The sequence below is a fragment of the Aethalodelphis obliquidens genome, unplaced genomic scaffold, assembly GCF_003676395.1.
Source record: "Aethalodelphis obliquidens isolate GAN/ISIS:26980383/991018 unplaced genomic scaffold, ASM367639v1 scaffold51, whole genome shotgun sequence".
In the NCBI taxonomy this organism is placed as follows: domain Eukaryota; kingdom Metazoa; phylum Chordata; class Mammalia; order Artiodactyla; family Delphinidae; genus Aethalodelphis; species Aethalodelphis obliquidens.
Window position 1 is genome coordinate 9,127,663 of NW_020837995.1, and position 27,044 is coordinate 9,154,706.

Sequence of the window (27,044 nt, forward strand, 5' to 3'; positions counted from 1 at the left end):
TCTAATTCTTTGTTCACAGTAACAAATGTCTGTCTTTAATATTCTGCTAATCACCTTCAAGAGTAGCTCTGGTTGTCAGATTTAGAACAGATGTTTGTGGTAGCTAATTTTCAATAGTTTTTTCAGCTTAGAATAGCTATATCTAGAACCAAACTTAGTGTTACTCAAAATACAACCTGTACTCAGACTCACAAAGTTATCATGGATAAGTCGTCTGTTGAAGTAAAAAAAAAAAAAAAAAATTTCTGCCATAATTTGCATAGCATGAAATCTACTTTTTATGATCCAAGATACAAGAACACACAAAATTCATCAGGAAATTTTGCTTGAACAGGTCACTCTAGAGCCCATTAATCTTATTTGGGTGCTCTTGGACACAATGAATCATTTTTCTTACTTTAAAGATTTTTCTTCAGTCTTTAGCATTCAACATTTTTACTGTGTGTTGGGGTACAGTTCTCTCTGCATTTATCCTACCTGTGCTTGTTGAGCTTATAGACATGTAGATTGTCTTTTATCAGATTTGGGAAGTTTTCAACCATTATTTCCTTGAACATTTTTTCTACTTTATCTTTCCCTTTTGTACTCGCATTACCAAAGCATATTTAGGTGTGCTTGATGGTGTCCAACAGGTCTCTTAGACTCAGTTAATTTTTCTTCATTCTTTTTTTTTTCTTTCTTCTTCAGATTGCAAATCTCATCAGTCTATCTCCAAGTTCGCTGATTCTTTGCCCAATTCAGATCTGTTCAGCCTCTCTGGTGAATTTTTCATTTCAGTTGTTGATTGTACTTTTGTGTTTTTTTTAATTTTACTTATTTTTTTATACAGCAGGTCTTATTAGTCATCAATTTTTTTTTTTTTTTAGTCATCAATTTTATACATATCAGTGTATACACTTCAATCCCAATCTCCCAATTCATCACACCACCATCATCACCTGCCACCGCCACTTTCACCCCTTGCTGTCCATACGTTTGTTCTCTTGTTGATTGTATTTCAACTCCAGGATTTCCATTTAGATGTTGTTTGTTTTTTAAGTCCTTTTTAAAAAATTTATTATTATTTTTTAATCTTTGGCTGCGTTGGGTCTTCGTTGCTGTGCACGCGGGCTTTCACTAGTTGCAGTGAGCGGGGGCTACTCTTTGTTGCAGTGCGCAGGCTTCTTACTGCGGTGGCTTCTCGTTGCAGAGCATGGGCTCTAGGCACATGGGCTTCAGTAGTCGTGGCTCACGGGCTCTAGAGCACAGGCTCAATAGTTGTGGCACACGGGCTTAGTTGCTTTGCAGCATGTGGGATCTTCCTGGACCAGGGTTCAAACTCGTGTCCCCTGTATTGGCAGGCAGATTCTTAACCACTGCACCAATAGGGAAGCCCCTTTTGCAAATACTTTTAATTGCTGCTTTGAAGGCTGTGTCTGCTAAGTCCCAACATCTGGGCCTTTTCAAACAGTTTCTGATGCCTGTATTTTATCCTGTGTATGGGTCATACTTTTCTTTGCATGTCTCCTAATTTTTATTGAAAACCAGACATTTTAGATAACATATTAAAGCAACTTGGGATATTAAACATCCCCCTACCTCCACCCCATGTCCTGGCTTGTAGTGGTTATTTTTTGCTTATCTGTTTAGTAGTTGGCTTGACTATTTCAGTGATGTCTATTTCCCTCACAGTGTGCAGCTTCTGATGTCACTCCTCGGAGGACACAGCCTTGGAAATGTGCAGTCACCCTGGGATGACAGTGGATTTAGCAGGGCCTTCTTTGACTCTTTTTCCCTGAGCTCTGTGTAAACTGGATGCCTTTGTTGATATCACACCCAGCTATTAGCCTTCACTAATTTCTGGCTGACTGCTCTATTTTGACAGTGCCCTGGGACATAAATTGCTCCACAGTCTAATCCAATTAAAATCAGACCCATTCATACGGGTTGGGGGGGGGTAGTCTTTAAGGCCAGTCTTCTTTTGTTCCAACCCCAGGAGGGCTCTTATTTTAGCTGTCTGTTTCCCTGATTTTCTCATAAATTTCTAACTTGTCCATGGTTTAGCTTATTGTTCATATGGACTATTAGCTTCCTCTTAATTGCTCACCACTAAAATCTCCATTGTTTTGGGTAGAATCCTTAGACTTGAATATCCCCACACCCTGTTCCAAATAAAGTTAGTTCCCTTAGGAAAGCTTCAGAGCTCTTTTTTTACAATCTACCTCTTAATATGGGCTCCCAAGCTGGGGTGGGGTAGTGTCTCTCAGAGTAACACCCCTGCTTTACCAGCAGGGTGCTGGGCAGAGGCAGTAGCTTCTGGTCTTCTCTGCTTGCATCTGTCAGCATGAAGCTTCTGCCCTACAAGCAATCTGGGACAAAAGTGACTGGGTTCCTAGTACTCTTAGCCTGTTGTGCCAGTGGTAGAACTTGCACACTACAAATGGCTGTTCTTGCCTAGAATAGAGCTTCTGATGAGAAATGCTGGCAGCCTGCCCCTCCTGGGAAGATACCACAGCCCTAAACTGAGAGCTAGGGGAAAAGGATCTCTGTGCTCTTGGCTGCGTTCGCCCAGATGGAGCCTCCCTCCCTCTGAGCTGGAGGGGCAAGGGAGGGAGGGAGTAGGTTGTGGCTCAAATGCCACAGGTTTTCACTGCTCTTACCAAGGTTTAGTAGATTTTCTTCAATAAATATCTCTTCATTTGCTTTAAGCCTTGAGGAAAATTTCCACAGACTTAAGATGGCTGTTTTCTTTATAATTTTCTTTGGTTATGGCTGTTTTGTTGGGGAGGGGTCCATGCAGCTCCTCAGGCCACCATTCTAGAAGTTATCTCCCATACAAATTATTTCTAACCACAGTATTTATTGACCCTGCTCATCAACTTAGTTGCTCAGAGCAAGGGTAGGCGAACTATGGACTGCAGGATAGCCTGCTGCCCATTTGTTTTAATAATGTTTTATTGCTACAAAGCTATATCCATGTGTTTATATACCATCTATGGCTGCTTTTGCACTACAATAGCAGAGATGAATAGTAGAGACTGAATGGTCTAGCTTAAGACATTTGTCATCTGGTCCTTTACAGAAAAAGTTTGCGAATTCCTGGCTTAGAACATGGTTTCATGAGCTTAGTTAATTATGCAAAAAAAGAAAAAAAAAGTCACTGTTCCCCTGTCCTAAAAGTTACTTAAACTTTGAAAAGTAAATGCCCTGGTTACTAAATGTGTAATTACCGAGGAATAAACTATTAACAGTGCTAAAAACAAAACCAACAGTAAATTCTAAGGTGGTTCTTCCCACGGTAGTAAAGTTATAGCCAAATTTCCACTAAGAATAAGCCAGCAAGCTACTGAAACAAAGTTTCTTTCTTCAGCTGGAAACCATGAAACGCTAGTAAAGCCCATTTAAGTAAGAATTCTTAATGATGGTTTCAGCACTCTTTCTCCTCCAAGCTGTCTAAGCATGAGGTGCTTGCAAAGAGGAAAGACCTATGAAGGATGATGGTGTCCATACCCAGTAGAGAGGAGGAATAGGAATGTGGAGCTCAGCAGCTCTCCACCTCCTCCTGAACCAGACTTGACAATATGGCTTTACTATTTTGCTTTGTGTCACAAATTCAATAAGGAATGCCAAACCAGGTATAAAGAATTACTGGCGTATTCACCATTTCACTGCCCCTAAATTCACGGGTACAGATAATTAGGAATTGCCTATATTAAAGGAAACACACAACCATCATGAAATTTTACCTCTGCAACTTTTTCTGGTAGAGATACGTTGTGAATATCCATCTCAGATGCGTTTACTATGGCTTTTGTTTTTAAGAGGTAGCTAAATAGAAAATATAGAGAGAAAATATTAGTACTATACCACAGTTATAATTATCAAGGAACCAAACTTGCAATATCTGTCAAGCAAAGATTGCCTTATTGCTTATTTCCATTTCAAGATTCATAATGTATTTTGTAGGAAAAGTATTCTCAATAAGTCATCAGAGGGACTTCCCTGGTGGTACAGTGGTTAAGAATCCGCCTGCCAATGCAAGGGACATGGGTTCGATCCCTGGTCTGAGAAGATCCCACATGCCTCAGAGCAACTAAGCCCGTGCACCACAACTACTGAGCCTGCACTCTAGAGCCTGCAAGCCACAACTACTGAGCCCACGTGCCACAACTACTGGAGCCCATGCTCCACAACAAAGAGAAGCCATTGCAATGAGAAGCCCCCGCTGGCCGCAACTAGAGAAAGCCCGCGCGCAGCAATGAAGACCCGACGCAGCCAAAAATAACGCAAAAAAATATATAATTTTTTACATATTAAAAATATAAGTCATCAGAGAGACCCTGTGCCTCATCTCACCCCTTGCCAGCCCAGAATACATGATTTAAAATTATCCTAGGACAAACTAAAGACAAAAAACCAGGGTCATATGAATAACTGTGATAAGTATAAGCCTCATAACTCTACCAGTAGATGGTGTAGCACAGAAGAAAAGTAACCACAGTTGTGACAAATACTGTTGGTTGCCTACCCCAGAGCCATTCCTCAAGTTTTTGTTGCTAACAGAACCCAGAATTTGTTTAGGGCAGCAGTGTGTCCAGTCCTAAAAGATGAATCATAACTGTTCTGGGCCAACTGTGGCAATCTTATTCCCTACTGTCACATATTTGCTTTCCCAGCTTAAGGCAACCATGTGACATAGTTCTGCCAATGATAAGGAAATTTTTGCTGATAAAGAGACCATTCCCTGTGTTCCCACACTTACCATATCCTTTTTCTTCCAGTTCTGGATGCTTATACTTGCAGCATCCAAGAGGAAAAGGCCAAGAGGACCAGAGGTGCTGACCCAGAGCCCTGTCATGGCTGAGTGACTAGAACAATCCTGGAGTGGCCAACTGCCCCACCCTGTACTTGTTAAAGCCACTCTTTGGTTTTCTGTAACTAGCAACCAAATTCATTCTGATACACACAGACATAGATTTATCATATTCCCAGACTCGTGCTACCTATACTTTCCCTTTTTTTTTTTTAAATTTAATTTTATTTATTGACTGAGTTGGGTCTTCGTTGCTGCGTGTGGGGCTTTCTCTAGTTGTGGCGAGTGGGGACTACTCTTCATTGTGGTGCACAGGCTTCTCATTAGAGTAGTTTCTCTTGTTGCGGAGCACAGGCTCTAGGTGCGTGGGCTTAGTTGCTCTGTGGCATGTGGGATCTTCTCAGACCAGGGCTCAAACCTATATCGCCCACATTGGCAGGTGGATTCTTAACCACTGCGCCACCAGGGAAGTTCCCTAATTTCTACTTAATCAGAAAGAATATACTGACCTTTGAGTCCAATTCCTCATTTTGATTAAGAAATTACTTAAAAATCTCATAATGCTTTTCAAATTTATATTAAAAATTTTTGTTACTAAAAGCTTATTTCCCTAAGCAAAAACTCAATTACAGGTTGGCTGGAATAATTACTTAAAACTGTTTCTAAAAAAGATTCGAGGTTACGAATAGCACACACTTAGAGATACTTTTCCCTGTGTCTTTAAACTTAATTCTAAATAGAAATTATTTAAGAATGAACTAGAAATTGAAAGTAAAATATCAATCCATCTCAAGTACACATATCCTGTTGAAAATCAGCATTGAGGGACTTCCCTGGTGGTCCCCGGTTAAGACTCCACACTCCCAATGCAGGGGGCCCGTGGTTCAATCCCTGGTCAGGGAACTAAATCCCGCACACCGCAACTAAAGATCCTGCACGCCACAACCATCCACACGTGTGCCGCAACTAAGACCAAGTTTAGCCAAGTAAATAAATAAATAAATGTTTAAAAAAAAGAAAATTGGCATCGAAGAACAAAGTGTACCTAATGCGCACTGAACAACCTCATGGCAAAGGATGGGCTTTATTTTTAAGGTTGTTTGTTTTTACGGAGTCTTAACCACTGGACCATCAGGGAAGTCCCCTATTTATAAGTTTTTTTTTTTTTTTAATATTTATTTATTTATGTGGCTGTGTCGGGTCTTAGTTGCGACACGTGAGCTCTTTGTTGCAGCACGCAGGCTTCTCTCTAGTTGTGGCGCTTGGACTCCAGAGTGCATGGTCTCAGTAGTTGCAGCACGCAGGCTTAGTTGCCCTGTGGCATGTGGGATCTTAGTTCCCTGACCAGGAATCGAACCTGCGTCCCCTGCACTGGAAGGTGGATTCTTAACCACTGGACCACCAGGGAAGTCCCCCCTATTTATGTTTTATTGCTCTTGTTGTCCATAGCTCAGCTAGAAACACCCATCTAAGCGCATTAAATGAGCAAAAGGAAACTTTCTGTTTTATGAATGGAAATTAAGCTTTGGAGTTAAGACATGGACTCAATTTTCAGCTCCTCCACATCTCCAAGCCCCAGTTTTCTTACATTAAGAACTCAGTAAGGGAAAAAAAAAAACAAAACACAAAAACTCAGTGAGGTAAGCATAGTACAATACCTGACACAAACTAGGCCATCAATGGCTGTTTTTGTTTCTAATAATCAAGAAGAGACTTTGATGGATGTTTCAGTTTGTTGCAATAACAGAAAAGCTTAAGTAAAAAGTAGAATTTATATTTAGAAAGACAAGAAATATCCAAAGTAATTCATGAGAAGGAACAAACAATAGGGAACTTTTTCTGACTTTATGAGGCCACATGGTCATTATTTTTTACTTTTCTTTGTGTATCTGCTTCATTCTTCTTTTTCTGTAGACAAAATTTCTCTGCATTTACATGCACGACATAGAAAATATCTACCCTAAACCTACAGCTTTCACTTCCCAACTTCAGCACCAGTTCCATCTACAGATGACCAATGTCTCTGGGTCTTTATTTCAAATTCTTAGGGTAAAAAGCCTGATTGGCTTAGCTTAGGTCAGGTCTATTCCTGATCCCATCACCTGGGAGTGGTATCACACAGGATAACAAATATGGCCACAAAGTCCCACACTATGGGAGGGAGACAGGGGCTAGGCACAAACCCCAAAAGTGTCTACTACAGGATTATTTTGCAAAAACTTACCTTCCAAAAGTTCTTGGAATGAAAGAATATCCTCTCAGTTATTCCATGGTATGATTATTAACACATGGTATGATTATGAGACATCCAAAATGATCATAATGTTATAAGACTATGTTTTGGTCCCATTGCCATCTTTTTTGTAAGAAACAGTATCTGGCTTTAGCATCTTCTCTGGTACAAACATTCTGGCTTTTCTGGAAGATGTTTTAAAATTTATTTGATAAAGAATATCTAAGTCTACTTACCACACCATTTTGTCAGTGGAAAGGCAGAAGTGACCTCTCAAGGCAGCAAGGGCAGCATGAGTAGAATACAGATGGAAACCAATGGGAATCTCACAGGAACTACAGAATAAAAGGTTGTACGTGCTGGGAGGAAAAAACAGGATTTGGGTTAAGAAAGAAAATCAAAGAACAAATACAAAATAACTCATGTTATGGACTCATTCCTAAAAAATAGGCTATGATAGGAATGAGACTGAGGAAATGTCACATTCAAGAAAGGTTAACTCAAGGGCTTCCCTGGTGGCGCAGTGGTTGAGAGTCCGCCTGCCGATGCAGGGGACACGGGTTCATGCCCCTGTCCGGGAGGATCCCACATGCCACGGAGCGGCTGGGCCCGTGAGCCATGGCCGCTGAGCCTGCGCGTCCGGAGCCTGTGCTCCACAACGGGAGAGGCCACAACAGTAAGAGGCCCGCGTACCACAAAAAAAAAAAAAAAAAAAGAAAGGTTAACTCAGATTATAGATACCCTTGTGGATTCTGGCCACAAAAGCAATCATGTGATATGTAACTGTCATTTCACTGAAGTAATTTATATCTGAAAGCAGAAAAAGAGTTAACAAATCAGATTAACATTTAAACAGGGACCTCCCTGGTGGCGCAGTGGTTAAGAATCCACCTACCAATGCAGGGAACACAGGTTCGAACCCTGGTCCGGGAAGATCCCACATGCCGCGGAGCAACTAAGCCCGTAAGCCACAACTACTGAGCCTGCGTGCTGCAGCTACTGAAGCCCACGCACCTAGAGCCTGTGCTCTGCAACAAAGAGAAGCCACCTCACTGAGAAGCCTGTGCCTAGCAATGAAGGGTAGCCCCCACTCGCCACAACTAGAGAAAGCCCGCGGGCAGCAATGAAGACCCAATGCAGCCATAAATAAATAAATTTATTTAAACAAAAAAACATTTAAACATATAAAACTACACATGACCATATAAATTAGCTACCATTAAGCCAATTTCCAGTTAAAGTAAAACAAATCGATTAGGGCTTATTAAGCAATTTATTAATAGAACTCAAATCAGGTTTTGTTTTGTTTTTGCAGATATAACAAAAAATTAAAAAATTACCCAGATAAAATGCAAAAGAAAGAAAATAAATCATATTGTCCTAGCAAGCTATTTTATTTTCCTTTATCCTTTGAAAGATTACTGGATGAGGAATCAGGAAACATGGATTTTAGTTCTAGTTACACCATGTAGGTAAGTCACTTACCTTATTTTCTGGTATATAAGACAAATCCAAATATTACAAAAAATATTTAAGAAAAAATTAACTGTTTCATCATTCATGTACTGAAAGCAATTTAGAGTGGTTTAGTAAGGGGAAAAAATTATCTGTATAAACATACTATATGCAGTAAATGAGTACTAATAAAGTATAATAATTGCATGGCTAAAAATAGATTCATGTCAATGGACACTAAAGACCAAGCAACAAAATATAAATTTACTGGTAAATGAAGTCCCACACCACACATGCAGTACTGTATTTTTGTGACTACATTACCAAAAAGCAAGCCATGAAATAAAGTTGCATTTTTATTAATTCCTAAGTAGGAATTAATTATATCAGACAAACCACAGTACCTATAGACAAATGTCTGTAGAAACTAATAAATGGCACAGAGCTGGGACTTCCCTGGTGGCGCAGTGGTTAAGAACCTGCCTGCCAATGCAGGGGACACAGGTTTGTTCCCTGGTCCGGGAAGATCCCACATGCCGTGGAGCAACTAAGCCCATGCGCCACAACTACTGAGCCTGCAAGCTACTACTGAGCCCGCATGCCACAACTACTGAAGCCTGCATGCCTAGAGCCTGTGCTCTGTAACAAAGAGAAACCACCACAATGAGAAGCCCGTGCGCTGCAACAAAGAGTAGCCCCCGCTCGTCGCAACTAGAGAAAGCCCGCACGCAGCAACCAAGACCCAATGCAGACAATAAATAATTTTAAAAGTGTCTTTAAAAAAATAAATGGCACAGAGCAAAATGTAAAGAGATCCCAAAATTATGCTTAGCATGTAACATATAACAAATATTTCATTGAATATTAGTCTGCTAATGGCCCAGGAATGAAGGTTTGCATCACACCAGGTAAAGAACTATGATCATCTGAGTGCCTGATGAAGGCAAAAGGAATACAGAATGGGTAGTGGAAGAGGGTAGTTATAAATACCAGCTATGACCATGTGACCAGTTACAGGAATGTAATTGTCATGAATATCTCCTCATTTTGTTATAAATAGGTTTACATGTATATGTGCGTTTATGTTTTCTTCCCTTTCTTTTCCCTAATGTAACATAAGATGTACTGACTTTTTATTATAGTATTTAAGTATTAATTTTACATCATAGTATTTAAGCCATGAGATATCAAGGAGAAAAGTAAGTATCACTTAAGGACTTTATCTCCTTTTCTGGAGGAGGGTTTAGTGCGTTTTTAGTTGTATGCAAGATAGTTGTAACATGTTAGGAAGAATTACGACCTTGTTATTGTCTTTATTTGGAGATTAAGTATGGGTTTAGGAGATGCATGTGGATGCCGGGTTAACACGTAATGATTAAATTTGTGTGTCAGCTTGACTGAGCCAAAGGGTGCCCAGTTATTTGGTCAAATGTTATTCTGAATGTGTTTATGGGGATGTTTTTGAATGAGAGTAATATTTGAATCAGTAGACTGAGTAAAGCAGTTTGCCCTCCTTATCGTGGGTGACCCTCATCTAATCAGTTGAAGACCTGAACAGAACAAAAAGGCTGGCCCTCTCGTGAAAAAGGGGAACTCCTCTTGCCTGACTGCCTTGAGTTGCAACACTGATCTTTTTTTCCTGCCTTTGAACTTGAACTGAAATGTTCAGCTCTTCCTGGGTCTGGAGCCTGTTGGCTTTTGTACTGGAACTTACACCTTTGGCTCATGGATCTCAGGCCTGTGGACTTGGACTAGAACTAAACCTCTGGCTCTCTTGTGTCTCCAGTTTATCAACCTTGTCTCTTGGGACTTCTCATCCTCCATAATCTAGTGAGCCAATTCCTGACAATAAATCTCTTCCTGCTGAGTCCCACGGCTCTCCTTATTCCAAACACATGGAACTTTCTGTCCAGTGTTTTATAAACCATCTAGATCTGTACTGTCTATTAAGAATGCAAGCCACATAAGTAATTTTACATCTTCTATTAGTTTAGCTTCAAAAAAAAAGTAAAAGAAACAGGTAAAATTAGTTTTAATATATTTTATGCTACCCAATATTCAAAAACATCGTCATCAAGGGAATTCCCTGAGGGTCCAGTGGTTAAGACTCAGCACTTTCACTGCCCTGGGCCTGGGTTTGATCCCTGGTCTGGGAACTAAGATTCCCACAGCTGTGCAGCGTGGCCAAAAACCAAAAAATTAAAAAAAAAAACCCATGTAATCAGTACTTTTAAATTATTCAATGTTTGGGGCCAAGTTTTCAAAATCTGGTGTGTATTTTGCACTCACAGCATACTTCAATTCAGAATGGCCACCTTTTAAGTGCTCAATAGCCACCATGTGGCTAGTGGCTACAGTACTGGACAGCACAGGTCTAGCTAGATGTGCTTCCCTCTAAGAAGATATTCAGAGAGCTTCTGCCTCTGGCCCCAAATGAACCAGTTCCAAGCAGGCCATCACTCCTTCCCTCTCTGTTTCCTTTGGGTGGGAAGAGGACACTCCTGCAAGGATAGGGAGTGTCTTTCAGTTAGGTAAGAGGAGCTGCAGAACTCTTCCTGATTACTGAGTACAGCAACTAAGAATTCCTATACGAACTCTATTTAACATTAAAATTGAACCAAACTGTGGTCAGAATGAATTGTCTTGCTGTTAAAACCAACACTGAAAATTGAGTAGCTTTGTACTACTGAATTCAACTGAGTACTTTGTTGTTACTTGTAAATCACACTACAGTCAAGATGCAAAGTTTACCAGGCAATATTCAAGTAACTTTTCAACTGTGTTTTTCCCCAGGTTACAGCAGAATTAGTCCTGCCATAACTTATTACAAATTCCAGGTTAAATGAAAACTTGTAATTCCTAGTTATGTCAAAGGATTGTAGTTTATGGTAAGTGATTCTCACTATACACTTAAAGGTAATTTTCTTCTTTTTCCCCTACTAGACATAACTTTCTTAAACTCACTTCACTTGCACAACCCACTAGGGAGATGTGGCCCTCATAAAGACCTTAAAACCCTCACGCAAATATCTTTTCCATTTCATTAATACATCAAGTTCGTACAAGACTCAGGTAAAGGGAGCATCCTTCCAATACATTGTATGGATGAAACAGACTTTTATTCTAGTGCAAGATAGGAATAAACTATTTTCTCCTCGTACAAGTCGGTTCCACGCTCCTCAGTCTCATTAAGTCAGGGAATGACTAGAGATCTATCTGCAATTCTCAGTACGTACCTGCCTTTGAGCGAACCGTCAATGCCAACTAGGAAGGGAGCCTCCAAAACTACATTATTTGTGACTCCTAGGAAGACAAACACGGGTCAGAAAGACTACCTATGAGGCATTGAAGGGAAAAACTCTCCCCTCCAGAAAGACTCATCATGGCCACAAAAATCGTGAAAAGTGATTCGCCCCCGACCCCTGGCAATGGAGTTAATTTCCTTCCAAATTTTCATCCCGCTTTCCTCCCAGCTGGCTCCCAGCCACCCAGTAAGAAAGCGGCAACGCTTCCCAGACGCCGTGCCCACTCACTGGAGAAGACCACGGCTGCAAGGGACCGCGACAGGTTCCAGGCGAGGTGCACAGAGTCAGCGAGCACGACGTGGCACTGCGCACACTGGAACACAGCGCATCTCTCGGGCTGCAGCCACCATGGCAGCCGCGGGCCGGACGGCTCCTCCGGCCCCAGCCCGGCGGGGCCGAGTGGCGAAGACCCTTTCACCACCTGCGTGTCCCACTCCATGGAAGTCGTAAGAGAAGGTTCATCAATCGTCTTCTTAGCGCCATCACAAAAGTCACCCCGCGGCTGCTTTGCAAAGCGCGAGCGATGCCTCCGCGGCCTAGCCGCCATCTTCCTGCAGCTGGCGCCTCAGTTTCAAAGACGCACCATGCCCCGCCCCAAGCTTGGTTCCTGGGTCCTCATTGGACAACGTGAGCCGGGTGGGGCTCTGCCGCGCACTCGTTGCCTGGACACGCCGTTTGGCGCCTTCGTGTTGGTGAGGGAGGGTGAAGAACGTGCGTCTGGTGGAGGGGAAGTCAGCCTTTCTATTGGTCAACACCAGGAGACCCCGCCTTTGAGGCATTTTTAACCAATGGAAGTGCAGCTTTCTCAATTTAAACTCTGTAACGTTCTGTTTGGTCAACGCTTAGAGCGGCGCAAGAGTTTTGAACGGCGTTTTTGGGAGTGGAGGACCGATCCTCTGCGTGGTCGCCTGGATTGCAGTTCGCCATGACCGTCCCCTCCCTGGAGGAGCTGGACTCCTTCAAGTACAGTGACCTGCAGAACTTGGCCAAGAGTCTGGGCCTCCGGGCTAACCTGAGGGTACGAGGCAAGTGGCGGGTGGGGTAGGACGAGCGGCCTCTACGAGACGCGGTGGGAGGGGACCGAGCGGGAATTCCAAAGGCTGAGGCTGCTGTCCCGGCCCTGGGGCGGTAGATTTGGTTCACCGAAGGGTCCCACTAACTCTGCAAAACCGAGAGGGAGCCATAGTTTTCACCTTATGTTGAGGCTGACTTTCCTGGGGACTCACAAAGACACCGACTCCAAAAGGGTTTGTTTGGTTTCGTTTTATTGGAAGTACTCAGTTATACCAGGACATCAGTTAGGAAACGCAGGCCCAGAGAGCTAAAGGAATGCTGCATCTAAATGCCGATTAATTGTTAGGCAGTCGCGGAAATAATTGCCTTGGCTTTTGGAAAACTCCAAACAGCTAACATTTCTGTAAATTGTAACAGCGCTCCAAATCTGCTACTTAAATGGGGGACCTGGAAGAAAGGATGACTTTTAGGGGACCTCCCCCGTGGATAAGTTTTTACAACTCAGCCCTGATTTAGTCGGATCGTTCCTCTATTGGTCACTATTGTGGTAGTGTTCTATTCAAAACCGGTGAGGTCTTTGAGACTTAAAAACGTTTGGGGGAAAATGTAAGGGTTCAGTTTAGGATTGGGGTTCTCTATATTTTATTTTCCCACATCATATTAACGTGTACCCTGGAGTTTTGTTCTGCAAGCTGTGGTATTTACACGGAGTGAATACCTAAATCAGTCCTCACAGATGTTTTTAAGTGGTTTAAACAAAATAATCAGGGCCCATGCACCTGTTGGGGCTGAATGATAAAGGGCTATCTTTGGAGAGATTTCTGAGCTATAGTATGTAACGGCTTCTCAATACTTCATAAACAAAATCTTAATTCCTTGGTTTAAATCTCTTAAATTTTTTTTTGCAATCTGGCTGGAATCTTTTATCCAGTGCAGCATCCAGACTGTCCTGGTGCCTTAACACTTGGCACCTTTGTCCATCTTTCTGCCTTTGCTAATTTTAATCCTTTGGCCTCAAATCCCCTTCTCTCTCCCTCTTCTTTATCTGCATGAATAATTTCCAATTACTCATCACAGTCCAACTGAAATGTCATCACTGACCTGGCACCTCGTCCCCTCCTCTTCATTCCCTTGGTCACAGATCCACCACCCGAGTGATCCTAGGAACCCTCTGCGCCTTTAAGGCAGTATAATTTCAAGTACTTTTTCTGAGTACTTGCAGGCTTCCACCTGGCACTGTGGTTATTTGTGTAGATACGTTCTCTACTAAACGTTAAGTTCCTTGAACAGGGATCTCATCCATCCACCTTGGAAGTCTTTACAGCACTAAGTGCAGTACATTTTATTTGGGAGGCGTTGGATACTTATTCAGAGCTACTATTTACAACCGCTTCTTGGGAGCACTGGAACAATACACCAGAGGGTAACTCCTTTGTGAAGAGTTACTATGGAGGTTTCCTACTTGAATTCGGCGCTCTGTCTAACATGAAGGCCCCACAACCTTTTAGATCTCTGAAGAACTGTTGCAACTTCGATCTTCTGAAAGTCCCACCTATCATTGTCTCTTGAGGAACCTGATTGGGGTAGCCATTTAATCACCTGTTTTCATATAAGTGGTATAGTACAGTATTTTGTGTCACTACAGACCTCATTGCTTGCCTAGCATACAGCATCTGATGCATAGTAGGTGTCAACAAATATCTGTTAGAGGTGTTCTTTCCCAGACAAATTTGACTATACCAGGCATTCTAATAACCAACTACAAAAAGACACCTTTGAGATGATGGGAGAAAATTAAACTTGGACTAGGTATTAAATTATATTAAGCTATTGTTAATTTTGTTGCATATGATGGTGGTATTGTGGTTATGCTTTTTTTTTTTTAAAGTCCTTACCTCTTAGCCAAATATTTACAGGTAGAATGTTACGATGCCTGGGATCTGCTATAAAATACTCCAGGAAAAAGAGGGGGAACTAGATGAAGTAAGAAGAGCACAATGTTGATAACTGTTGAAACTGGGTGATAGATACATGGGGGTTCATTGTACACATTTGAAATCTTCCATAATTAAAATGTTTTAAGTTACAGTTGGTACAGCTTAAGAGCTCATTAAATCAATTGCCTTTTTAAAATTCTAAGTGCATAGCAAAAAAATTGAATAAATTGTTCTAAGAAATTATCAAGACTTGATTTTTTAAAAAACTTAACAGAATAAGATTTAAGTAAATTTCACCAGTATGACAAAATTCAAAATAAATTTAGAAAATATTAACTTTCTTTTGAGACACTACTCTTTTTTAAAAAAAATTTTATTGAAGTATAGATGATTTACAATGTTGTGTTAATTTCTGCTGTATAGCAAAGTGACTCAGTTATACATATATATATTCTTTTTCATATTCTTTTCCATTATAGTTTATCATAGGATACTGAACATAGTTCCCTGTGCTATACAGTAGGACCTTGTTGTTTATCCATTCTATATATAATAGTGAGACACTACTCTTAATGGTAAGGCAAAATGAAGGAGTCAGTTACTAAGATTTATTGTACGGCCAGGGTCCTTTTCTCACTCTTGCAAGCTTCAATTATAAAACTACCACTATTTCTACCTTCTTGCAGCTCCCTTCCCTCACCTGGCAAAACTCCACACCTGATTAAACAAGCTATGTGCTTAATCCTTGCCTGTACTAACCATCTGACCCTGGCTGGAGAAAATCCCCTAACTTTATTGACTGAACTTAATTTAAATGTGACCATAAATTTAATTTATGATTTATTTGATTCTCCTACACTTCCTTGGTAGTCATTAATTTTCCCATTATTGAGGACAGTTATTTCATATCTTCTCACCTTAGATTGGCGCCCTTCCATCACTTGATGACTTTGCCTCATAGATCATAGAAACATAGATGCAATTAAACTGAGAATTACCTCATCTTTGCATTACCAGACCCACCTGTCCCCATATCCTTTGCCTTCCACCTGTTATATGTTATGGTAAAAGGCTGCGCCTAAGGGCAGCCTTGCTGTTTGTGCTGGAGATCCCATTCCCCGCTCTGAGGCTACACTCCTGCAGTTATTCCTCTCCGCTCCATCAGTTTCCCTCACTCTGCTGGCTCATTTCCATAATGCGCCCAATCAAATCTTAATGTCATCCATCTTTTAAAAAAGAAACAAAACCCCTCTCCTGACCCACGTCTTTTATCTACTGCCCAATTTCTCTGTTCTTTTCTACTGAAATTGATGTTTTTGAGGCCACCATGCCCTGCACCTTGCAAAGCTTGTGGTCCATCTCTATCTGTCTTCACCTGCCCATCAGCAGCATTTGGCATGATTGAACCCTCCCTTCTGCTCAGACCACTTCCTTTTCTAGACTTCTTTGATATTTGGTTTTCTCCTGCCTTGCTAGCACTTCTTTCCAGTCTCCTTTGCTAGTTCTTCCTCTGCTAAATCTCTAAATGTGGCGTATCCCAGGGTTCTCTCTTGGGCCTTCTTTTCTCTAATTGTGCTTCTCCCTTGGTGATCTTATTCATTCTCAGAACTTTAGATTCACCTGGAACTGATGACGCCCAAATCCAAACCTTCAGTAAGACCTCTCATCTGCTGACTTGTGCAATTAAGTGCATCGTAAACAGCATGATCAGGTCAAAACAATGAAGATCTATTCCCTGTGTCGGTAAATGATTGATTCCTCCCTTCACTGCCCACACCCATCCATCCTGGTGAGCTCTTCCTCCCAAGTATCAATACACCTGAAATCTGGCCTGTGTGCCATCTCCAGTGCTGTAAACCTGGGCCATGACACCCTCCTTTCTTGACCACTGCTTCAGGCTGTCTGCTGGTCTCCCTGCCTCTACTCTTGCCTTAAAATAGTATTCTCTTGGTAGTTGGGTGATAGTTGAAACTTAGAATATGCCATTTTTCTGCTCAGTTCTCGTCAAATTTTCCTCACACCTAAAATAAAATCCAAACTTCTCCAAATGTAATGTGAGAATCTTGGGTTGATCCTGATTTGGAGGGAAAAAAAATTTTTTTAAGCTAAAACTGGAGACAATTGAGGAAATTTGATTTTAGGCTATGTATCAAAGGACATTAGAAAATTACTACTTTTCCTAGGTAATGCATTAGAGGTTATGTAGGAAAATATCCCCTTATTTTTAGGAGATGTGGCTGATGTATTTAGTGGTAAAGTATCATGATGTCTGGAACTTATTTTCAACCAGCTTGGCAAGAAATACATATGAATGAGAAAGAAAGCAAATATGAGACGATATTAAGGGTTGCTGAATCTACGTGAGGAGTATCAGTGTTTACTAGACTATTTTGACTTTTCTATAGACTCGACAATTTTATAATAAAATTTTAGTTAGAAGGAAGAAATCTACACTGCGTGCTGTGGCCGGTAACCCTCTTCTTGACCCAGGTCACCTCTTTGGTCTCCCTGCCCTCCACTCACCCCAGTGTTCACTGTGCCCCCCACACTGGCTTCTCTCTGTCCTTCAAATTCACCAGCCCATCTCTGGGCTTTGTGTTCCCTCTGCTGGGAATGCTCTTCCCCTGCATCTTCACCTACTGCCTCATTCACATCTCAGCTCAAAAGTCACCGACTCTGAGAGGCCTTTCCTGACCATCCTAACGCAGGTTGTCCTCCCCTGCCTCTACCCTGAGCCTCCAGTTTTGTTTTTGCTTCCTAGCACCTAATGTCATACCATTTATTTTTGCTTACTTGGTTAATAGGGTGTTTCCCCAGTAGCCTACCTTTAGAGGTTCCTGGAGGGCAGAGACCTTGTCTGTTTTGCTCACCGCTGTCTCTCCAGTGCCTGGAACAGGTTGTTGAGGTAGTGCATGAAAATGTGCTGATGCTAACATCGGCACCTCCAGCTCAGCTCCCCCAAACATCACCCCCCATCATTCCTCCTGCTGTATGCCCTCACCTGGCTCTGCTACAGGCCCTTCATTTCATCACTGTTGCATATTTGAGGTTTTCATGGCATTTTAAGATGTTCTAGAAATCTGTACAACATAGAGCCTATGATTAACAATACTTTAAAATTTGCTAAGAGGTTAGGTCTTATGTTAAAGGCTCTTACCACCAAAAAAAATCCAAAGCGGGCAGTAGGAAACTTGGAGGTGATACATTTAAGGCAGTGATGACGGGTTCACAAGTGTATATTGATCTCCCAGCGTATCAATTTATATGTATTAAATATCGACAACTGTTTGTATGTCAGTCATACCTCTGTAAAGTGATTGAGGGAGAAAAAAGAGAAGAACCAAGAATGCCTAAGTTCTGCCCTGCCAATCACTCACTTCCCAGAGAAGACCCGAAGAGAGGTTCAAGAAACAACAGCAAGTAGAAAATAGGTCTCTCCTTTATTACTACTAGCCGATGTGGTGCCTGATATCTTGATGCACAGTGTTCTGGTAAAACTCACAGCCTGAGCACAGCATCTCCTGTGCCCTGAAAACCAAACCAAATCGGGATCTCTGCCATTCTCACCTGAACACATGGCTGATGGTAAATGGTAGGAGCAGAGAAGAGACGAGCCTGGTGGCTGGGCCCCCCTTGAGAAGAAACTCTCTGGCTCTCAACTGTATGGCTGGTGGAAGAGGAGGGAATGAGAACCCAGCCATGTGCTTGAGCTTTGAAAGCACAGGAAAACATAACCCATCAGATTAGTATTCTTTCAGGAAAGAACGGAAAGGGCAGTTCTGTGGTGGAAGGAGGAGCTAGGAGTTCCCTTCCCCCGGGGACCTGTAGCCATCCTCCTAAGGTGGCGCCTTTGGCCTTCCCCATCTTAGGATCCCCCACGCCTCCACACGTGCTTTACCAGCTGCCCAAGCCAGAAACCTAGGCATGATAAATTTCCCTGTTCCTCAACCCTCACATTCACACTGATTCTACTTCCTAGGAAAGTTTTTAATTCATTCATGTGGCCTCAGTCCCGTTCTAGCTCAGGCCGAAGTCGTCTCTGGCTTCCTACAACAGCCTCCTGGCCCTTGCCCTGTCTTCCATCTTGCCCTCACCAAATGCATTCTGCACATTATACAGCCAGAGTAATCATCCTGAGTAATGCAAAACTGGTCACCCACTGCCCTGCTGCAAACTCTGCAGACTGCCTTTGCCCCGAGGGTAAAGTTCATACTCTTTAGAGGCTTAGTAGGCCTAGCAGGATCAGGCCCACTTTCCCAACATTCTCTCTCACCATCCCCTCCAACAGCTCCCTGCTTCAGCCCACACTAAACTTTAGTTCTTCAAACTCCACACATTCTTACCTTCCCATGCTATTTCTTTACCCTTTTCCCTATGTCCCACTCTCTCCTATTTGTCCTTCAGCCTCAGCAGTTAGTGACCTCACATCTTTGTCTTAGGACTGGCATGTCCACTTACCTACTGAGGTCTACCCTAGCGGTCCAGGCTTTGGTGGCCCAGCCCACCTGTGTTCTCACACGACACCTGAGCTTCCTCATGTGGGCATTTACCCCACTGTGCTGTAATTGCCACTTTCCTCTCTGGCTTCTGCCGTGAAATCTTTGCGGACAGGGACCCCTTCTATCTTGGTTACCCTACTCCCAGCCTGCCCGGGTGACATTTGATGAGTACAAGAACAGGAGAAAATGTACAATGAATCTTTTGTGCTTATTTGATTTTTGGCTCTACTGATAAGGTCTTTAAACTTTTCTGCAGGCAGACAAGTTGTTAAGAGCCTTAAAAGCCCACCTTAAAAATGAAGCTAGAAAAGAAAATGAGAATCAGGTAAGTAACATTTTCATCACCTATTAAATAGCAAAACAATCAGTTAATAAATGATAAACACAGTTGGTGATGACTTAAGACATGCTGTTACCAAAGAGATTGTCATTGGTAATTGTAAATCCTTTCATAATTCTTATAAATGACAAAGCTGCCTCTGTAATCTATTGAATAAGATGTTCTCATACAAAGGCAAAGATTAATTACTAGTTGCCACATGTATGCCAAATGGTGTGAATAGGGAGGGAACTGGATTTGAAGTCAGAAAAACCCAGTTAAGTAGCAGCTCTGTCTTTTTTGTATGTGTGACCTTGGAAAACTCAAATCATTTATTCTTAGTTTCCTGGTCTTTGAAATGGAAATAACATATTTTCTGCTGAATTGAGGGTTGTGAGAATCACATGAAGTAGGGACTGTGGAAGTGACTTGTGGGAAACTAAACCACTGCTGATGGGAGGGAACAGTTGTCATGGCTGCTTCAGACCACCCCAAAGAGTTCTGACAAGGCTCAACACCTAAATGATCAATGAATGCTTCATTCTTAACTTGAAATACAGGAAAATGTTGAAAGGCCTTAAGGAACTGGGCTTCGGAGGGCATCCATTATATATCTTGAAATGAAGGTAAATAAAAACATGAACTGAGCATCTGAATTCCTTCTCTCTGTCTTTATAGACTCTGTAATTCTCTGTATTCCAGGTTATAAACATTTAAAAACTTTAAATGTTCAAAATTCTTTTTGATTCCAGGTTTAATTAATATAAAATAGACAATAAAATTGATTTTGGATTCCTTTAAGTTTCTATATCAACTAAATCAATATAGATATTTTAATTAATTAAAAAGTTTTTCATGGTTAAGGATACATATCGTAGTACCATCTGAAATCAGGATTTTACTTTGGGTGGTAATTGATGGGCTAAATTTAAAATGATCTATCATGTTTCAAATTCAGCATCTCAAGAGCCATTCCATTTTGAAGAACTTTCACAAGAGCAGGATGATAATCAAAATTTGGTCAGCTATAGAATTCCTAAGTGGTGAATCTGTCAATAGTGAGCTTAGGTTGGTGGAAAGAACTGACATAGACAGTTTATCTAAAGCTGCAGGAGTCAGCACAGTCCAAATACATGGCAAAGAGATCAGTAATATTACCAAGGACAGACAGATGGGTAAGCTTCCAGACCTCCAAATCGTCACCTAGGCAAGTGCACAGGTGTGGGTCACATCTAAGGAGCATGACCTTCTGGATGCCTTGTTCTCCCTATGTAGATTAGCCTTAACTATATGAGTTGGAGCAGCTCTGTATGTAGGTTAGTCTGACTGTGTGCTGGGGACTCTCAGAACCAGCTGTGCCACTTCAGTCTTGGGCTTATACAAGTCTTTACAGTTACATCATGGTGCATTCAGGAATGAACATATGCTACCTGATCACTGCTGGCCTCCCAAACTAACATACCCTGGTGAAGGTGTGTGGGGTTAAAACAAGACATCTCTGGGAGTCATGTTAATAGGTTTCTAAACCAGTTATAGAACCTCTTCTGTACTGTGTTAATGGGGGTAAGGGGGCAATAAGTACTTTTAAAGTGTGTCTATACTCCAGCAATATGTGTAACCTGAGGGTTACACTTCTGTAATGAGAACAGTTTCTTTTTCCTCTCTTCTTCTTCATGACTATCCAGGGAGTTGGAAAGTAGGATTCAGATAGCGTCTTTCTACCCTCACGTAAATATCCCTGCTCCTTTGAGTTCAGGCTCACCAATTCTCATCTCTCATCTGTTGACTTCCTTGTTGCTTTCCAGTGTTCACTGTCTCATTGCCTGGCTCATCATCTCCTGTCCTGACCTTACTTTGGGTGAATTCAAAAGTCCACTTGGATGTCCCTTACTACCCTTGCCTCCCTGTTCCTTAAGTCCTGTGACTTTCTTTTCCACTCTTCATTAGCCATCCCCTTCTTTGGGTATACCTTGGATCTTAGATCACTTAGAACTATTATTCTTCTGTAATATTTCACCTCTGTCTAAAAACCTTCCATTTTTTAAGCCTCCTTATTCTTTTACAACCAAAACATTTATTTTATATTGTGGTTCTCAACCCAAGATGTGTGGGAGAATCATTTATGGAGCTTTTTAAAAACACTGATATTTAGGCCTCACCAAATCCCAGGCAACTAAATTAACTCTCAGAGGGTAGGGTCCAGTCACCATACTGAAATGGACTGAAAAGTCAGGATGCAAAGCCCTCTTATTCCCTACTTCCATGTGCAGAGTACCAGTTGTCTACTACAGTCTAAAATGCTGGAAGGTTTCTCTGTAAGGAAGAAGATGACCCTAAAGGAAACATGATACAGAAAACAAATGAAAGCCTTGAAAAATGTCTTACAATAACCTATTGAATTACCAACTCCTGGAATCAAGCTACACAGACGATTCAATTAAGGTTACATAACAAGCTATAAATGTTAACAACTTAAAGAATAGATGACAGAAGTTGAGATAAGGACAGGATCTGAAGGAAAGTATAAGGATGCTAATATCTGCAGTTTACAGGATATGTGTCTGCAGTCATGGAACAAGAAATAAAGGTTTAAGAACGTTTAAAGCTGCAAAGGTAATAGAGTGAGTAAGTGGTATAAGTCTATTAGGAAGAAGATGGGGAGATGAGAGTGGTACAAATGAAGTAAATCTTAGTACATGAGGCACTGAAAATAGTTATTGAAAATACAAATGAATATCCCATCAGCAAATCATTAGTGATATGTAAGTAACCACTTAACATCAAACCCTAGAAATACGAAGGGTAGGGCAGAGAATGACTTACTTTTCATTATACTCTCTTTAGTATTTTATTATTTTAACTATATGTATGTATTAGTTTATTTCAAAAAATTAGAATTTACGTTTAAAAAGCTACAAAAACACCAAAAACAAATCAAGCCTCTCCTTTATCGTCTCTAGGTAGGATAACATGCTTAATGCCTTCCTCACACTCGATGAGGATATAATTCACCTATTTTTCCCTAGAGCTTTTATAGTTTCATATTTTACATTTAAATCTTTAATCCATCCAGATTTCATTTTGGTGTGAGAAAATGATCATCTTTCATTGCCCACCCCCTCACCAAAAACATAGTCAATGTTTTCTCTGCATCATGTGTTGAATAATGAATCCAACCATCCCCCACTAATGTGAGGTGCAACCATTGTCATACGATGATTTCTTCTGGAAGCAGTTCTGTTCAGGACATTCTGGTACCTGTGCCATGCTGTTTTGATGACAAAGCTCTTCTAGTTTATGATAATGCACATGCCCTTCTTCCCTTACTCCCTTATGTTGACCTTTAACAAGTTACTTTGGGCTCTCTAAGCCTCAGTTTCCCTACCTGTGAACTGCAGATAATGTTAATACTTGTCTCATAGGCTTTGAGGAATAAATGAGATAATCCATGAGAATACTTAGCCCAGTGCAGTTATGATATTAGCTGTAATTGTTATTAGTTATAGCATACTGTCTAGCATATAGTGTATATTCAGTAAATTAACATACTTTTAATAATTTGTGGGAATTCCCTGGCACTTTCACTGCCATGGGCCTGGGTTCAATACCTGTTGAGGGAACTAAGATCCCACAAACCATGTGGTGTGGCCCCCCCAAAAAAATAATTGGCTTATTTACACACACTAAGATACCTTTGAATGCTTTGCAAGCCTAGTTTTTTAGCTTGGGTTGTTAAGTGTTTCTTTCTGAATACTCTATCATTCTTGTCCTTGCCTATAATTTAGTGCTGGAGGGTTTTAAAATTATCTCTTGCATATGTAATACATATTTTTTATTCAGTTTAAATTCTGATTCTTCCTGAGCATTGTAACTCTATACATTGGACATGGCAGATTAATGTCTCTCTTTTTCAGGATGAAATTCAAACTTCTGCATCTTCTTGTGATGAGATTGAGGTACAGCTCAGCAGCCAGGAGCAAGCTGAGAGGGAGCCAGTGGGACATGTCACCAAAACAAGGAGAAGGCGCAGGACTGTCTACAGGAGCCCTGACTCTCAGGTGAATAGAAATGTGCAAACTAAAAATAAGCTACCACCTGTGCCCAAACTGGTATATTATTAGGGAGCCTTCTCTTAATTCCCTTATGATATCGGGTGGTGGCAACACTGCTGTGAGCTCCATGAAAGCACAAACCTGAGTCTGGCCTCATCACACCCCGGGCATTGGCAATCGGAAAGCACTTAGTAAGTATTAAGCACAAATTAAATGTTTGCTGAATAATATGAACATTCATTGAGTGTTTTCTTAAGTGAGGTGTAGTAAGTAAGAAGGAAAGAGATACCAACATCAAATATGATTTTTTTTTCCTCCTTCCTATCTTGTCCCGGGCCTCGTGATCAGCTGAGCTTAGTCTTTGAACAGTGTGGTCACGTGATTCCGGGGGCTTCTCCCACTTGCTCTGAGAGGACTCTGATTTTATTATCCTTTCATTCAAATGTAACTTTTACAAGATGGTCCTAATTTTTATTTTCTAGTCTTGTGTAGTCCCTTAGTCACTAGCTTGTCTAGTTAGTTTCTCCTCCCTAGGTGAGCAACCTCTGCTCTCCTAGAGGTTGTATGCCTTCCAGTGGTCCCTAGTCTCTACTATTCCCAGATGCATGTTCTCATGACATTTGGTGAGGCAGAGAACCAAATCTGCCACTCAAAAATCTTGTTCTCCTACTTTTCTTTCTTCATTCATTTTCCTCCTCAATTTGGTGCCTATCTTTGGAAGGCAGTGATTACTTTTTTCTTTCTTTATGTCTGAATATAAGCAATGTTTTTAATGATACGTTTTTAAATTGAGATATAATTCACATGTAACATCCTATCAGTTTCAGGTGTACAATGTAATGATTCAATATTTGTGGCGATCATTTCACAATATATATACAATAAGTCTAGTTAACACCTCATGTAGTTACAGTTTTTTTCTTGTGATGAGAACTTTTCAGATCTACTCTTAGCAATTTTCAAGTGTGATTCCTTCTTATTTGTTATTGAAATCATTTATTTTCTTTTAAAATCTGTAGCAGGATCATTCAGAGATAAAAGTATGTGATCCTACTGAATTCCAGAATCAAGAAAAGCATGAAAACCAGGCTCTCAGAACTATTGTAGAAGCTCCTTCTCTACCAAACAAGAGTCAAGATGAGAAGGCAGTGCCCTCAGGAAAAAGTGGAATAAATGGTATGCCAAGTAACTTTTTAAAAATCCAAAATTGCTAGGGTAACCATGTGCATTAATTTCCTAGGACTGCCATAGCAAAGTGCAATAAACTGGGCAACTTAAAACAACAGAAATTTGGGAATTCCCTGGCAGTCCAGTGGTTAGGACTTGGCGCTTTCACTGCTGGGACACGAGTTCAGTACCTGGTCAGGGAACTAAAATCCTGAAAGCCGCACGGTGCGGCCAAAAAAGAAAAACCAAAAAACACAAATTTATTCTCTCACAGTTCTGGAGGCTGGAGTCTAAAATCAGGGTGTCAGTAGGGCCATCTTCCTCCAAGATTCTGGGGAGAATCTTTCCTGGCCCCTTTGTACCTTCGGTGGTGGCTGTAGACCTGGGCTTGCAGCTAAATCTCTGCCTCCTCATCATGTGGCAGTCTCTCTGTGTCTTTTTCTTTCTTTTTTTTTTTTTTAATATTCATTCATTCATTCATTCATTCATTTATTTATGGCTGCGTTGGGTCTTTGTTGCGGCGAGCGGGGGCTACTCTTCCTTGGGGTGTGCGTGCTTCTCATTACAGTGGCTTCTCTTGCTGTGGAGCATGGCTCTAGGCCCATGGGCCTCAGTTGTTCTGGCATGTGGGCTCAGTAGTTGTGGCTCGTGGGTTCTAGAGCGGAGGCTCAGTAGTTGTGGCGCACAGGCTTAGTTGCTCTGCAGCACGTGGAATCTTCCCAGACCAGGGCTCGAACCCGTGTCCCCTGCATTGGCAGGTAGATTCTTAACCACTTCACCACCAGGGAAGTCCCTATTTATTTATTTATTTGGCTGTGTCCAGTCTTAGTTGCGGCACGTGGGATCTTTGTTGCAGTGCGTGGGCTTCTCTCTAGTTGTGGCACACGGGCTCTCTAGTTGTGGCACACGGGCTCTCTAGTTGTGGTATGCGTGCTCTAGAGCTCATGGGCTCAGTAGTTGCAGCACTCAGGCTTAGTTACCCCATGGCATATGGGAACTTAGTTCCCTGAGCAGGGATCAAACCCAAGTCCCCTGCATTAGAAGGCGGATTCTTAACCACTGGACCACCAGGGAAGTTCCTGTGTGTCTTTTTCTTTACATCGTTTTCTTAAAAGGACACCAGTTATATTGGATTAGGTCCATCCTAATGACCTTGGTTTAAGTTGATTATGTCTACAAAGACTCTTTCCAAATAAGGTCAGATCACAATTATTAGAGGTTAAGACTTCATTCATCATATCTCTTTTGGGGAAATAGTTCAACCCGTAACACCATTATGTAGAACTTCTAAGGGTTCAGCAATGAAAGCAAAAGTTAGAACCAAATACAGTAGGCCATCAGGTCACCTTTTTTTTTTTTTTTTTTTTTTTTTTGCGGTACGCGGGCCTCTCACTGTTGTGGCCTCTCCCGTTGCGGAGCACAGGCTCTGGACCCGCAGGCTCAGCGGCCATGGCTCACGGGCCCAGACACTCCGCGACATGTGAGATCTTCCCGGACCGGGGCACGAACCCGTGTCCCCTGCATCGGCAGGCGGACTCTCAACCACTGCGCCACCAGGGAAGCCCCATCAGGTCACCTTTAATAACCGTGTAGAAAGCAGAATATGAGTGGTATCTGGAAAGTTTAAGGCAGTTGATCTTAAGGCAGGATGAGGAGAGAGCCTGGCTCATTCTGCCAATTAGCTCCTTCTGGCCTGCTCCAGAGACAGGTACCTGTTAGCCCCTTCAAGTAGGACAGTTAAAAAGGATCTGCAGGCTTCCCTGGTGGCGCAGTGGTTGAGAGTCCGCCTGCCGATGCAGGGGACACGGGTTCGTGCCCCAGTCTGGGAAGATCCCACATGCCGCCGAGCGGCTAGGCCAGTGAGCCATGGCCCTGGAGCCTGTGCTCCGCAACAGGAGAGGCCACAACAGTGAGAGGCCTGCGTACCGCAAAAAAAAAAAAAAAAAAAGGATCTGCAGAGTCTACCTTCCCAGGGGGGTGGCCATTTTATTATGATAAATGTATATTTTACTTAGTCTCTAACCTCCTAAAAACCTCTTCCCTAAACTTTCTCAACTAAAAATTTGTTTCAATAAGGCCAGAAAACTTCAGTTCCCCTATGCCTAACAGGACTTGGTGCTTTCTGATTTCATCCCTCGGGAAGCCTGCCAGTTGCAACAGTGTTTCAGTGTTCATTTCCCCCAGCACATCTATCTGGGACCTGAGGCTTGCCTGAGGGGATTGGGAGAGAAGATGATCCACTCATGTCCACCAAGCAGTTAAATGCAGAAT

General features: G+C 41.8%; 3 protein-coding genes and 1 long non-coding RNA gene across 10 annotated transcripts in view; 2 read left to right on the top strand and 2 right to left on the bottom strand.

The window, feature by feature from the left end:
• LOC113608045 (uncharacterized) overlaps positions 1-5,028 on the top strand; it is a 25,494-nt gene extending 20,466 nt beyond the window's left edge. For 2 of the 3 annotated variants that reach the window (XR_003428191.1, XR_003428192.1), the window contains one exon: positions 4,761-5,028. This is a non-coding gene — a long non-coding RNA (uncharacterized LOC113608045). Of the gene's footprint in view, positions 1-1,671; positions 3,727-4,760 lie in introns of those variants that run through there. The other variant, XR_003428193.1, reaches the window with a different exon arrangement.
• OIP5 (Opa interacting protein 5) overlaps positions 1-12,504 on the bottom strand; it is a 13,551-nt gene extending 1,047 nt beyond the window's left edge. Inside the window, exons 1-4 of the mRNA XM_027083961.1 lie at positions 12,014-12,504; positions 11,717-11,783; positions 7,262-7,384; positions 3,726-3,807 (exon numbers count right to left, since the gene is read on the bottom strand). Coding sequence (XP_026939762.1) covers positions 3,726-3,807; positions 7,262-7,384; positions 11,717-11,783; positions 12,014-12,332 — 591 coding nt within the window. The 5' untranslated portion in view covers positions 12,333-12,504. The remainder of the gene's footprint in view (positions 1-3,725; positions 3,808-7,261; positions 7,385-11,716; positions 11,784-12,013) is intronic.
• The window catches only part of NUSAP1 (nucleolar and spindle associated protein 1), a 34,520-nt gene continuing 18,155 nt past the window's right edge, over positions 10,680-27,044 (top strand). The window contains exons 1-4 of one of the 4 annotated variants that reach the window (XM_027083952.1): positions 10,681-11,368; positions 19,492-19,560; positions 23,469-23,612; positions 24,626-24,782. In XM_027083952.1, coding sequence (XP_026939753.1) covers positions 11,366-11,368; positions 19,492-19,560; positions 23,469-23,612; positions 24,626-24,782 — 373 coding nt within the window. In that variant the 5' untranslated portion in view covers positions 10,681-11,365. Of the gene's footprint in view, positions 11,369-12,579; positions 12,804-19,491; positions 19,561-23,468; positions 23,613-24,625; positions 24,783-27,044 lie in introns of those variants that run through there. The other 3 variants (XM_027083950.1, XM_027083951.1, XM_027083953.1) reach the window with 3 other exon arrangements.
• Positions 20,245-27,044, bottom strand: part of NDUFAF1 (NADH:ubiquinone oxidoreductase complex assembly factor 1) — a 42,396-nt gene continuing 35,596 nt past the window's right edge. Inside the window, exon 6 of one of the 2 annotated variants that reach the window (XM_027083958.1) lies at positions 20,245-21,887. In XM_027083958.1, coding sequence (XP_026939759.1) covers positions 21,840-21,887 — 48 coding nt within the window. In that variant the 3' untranslated portion in view covers positions 20,245-21,839. The remainder of the gene's footprint in view (positions 21,888-27,044) is intronic. The other variant, XM_027083959.1, reaches the window with a different exon arrangement.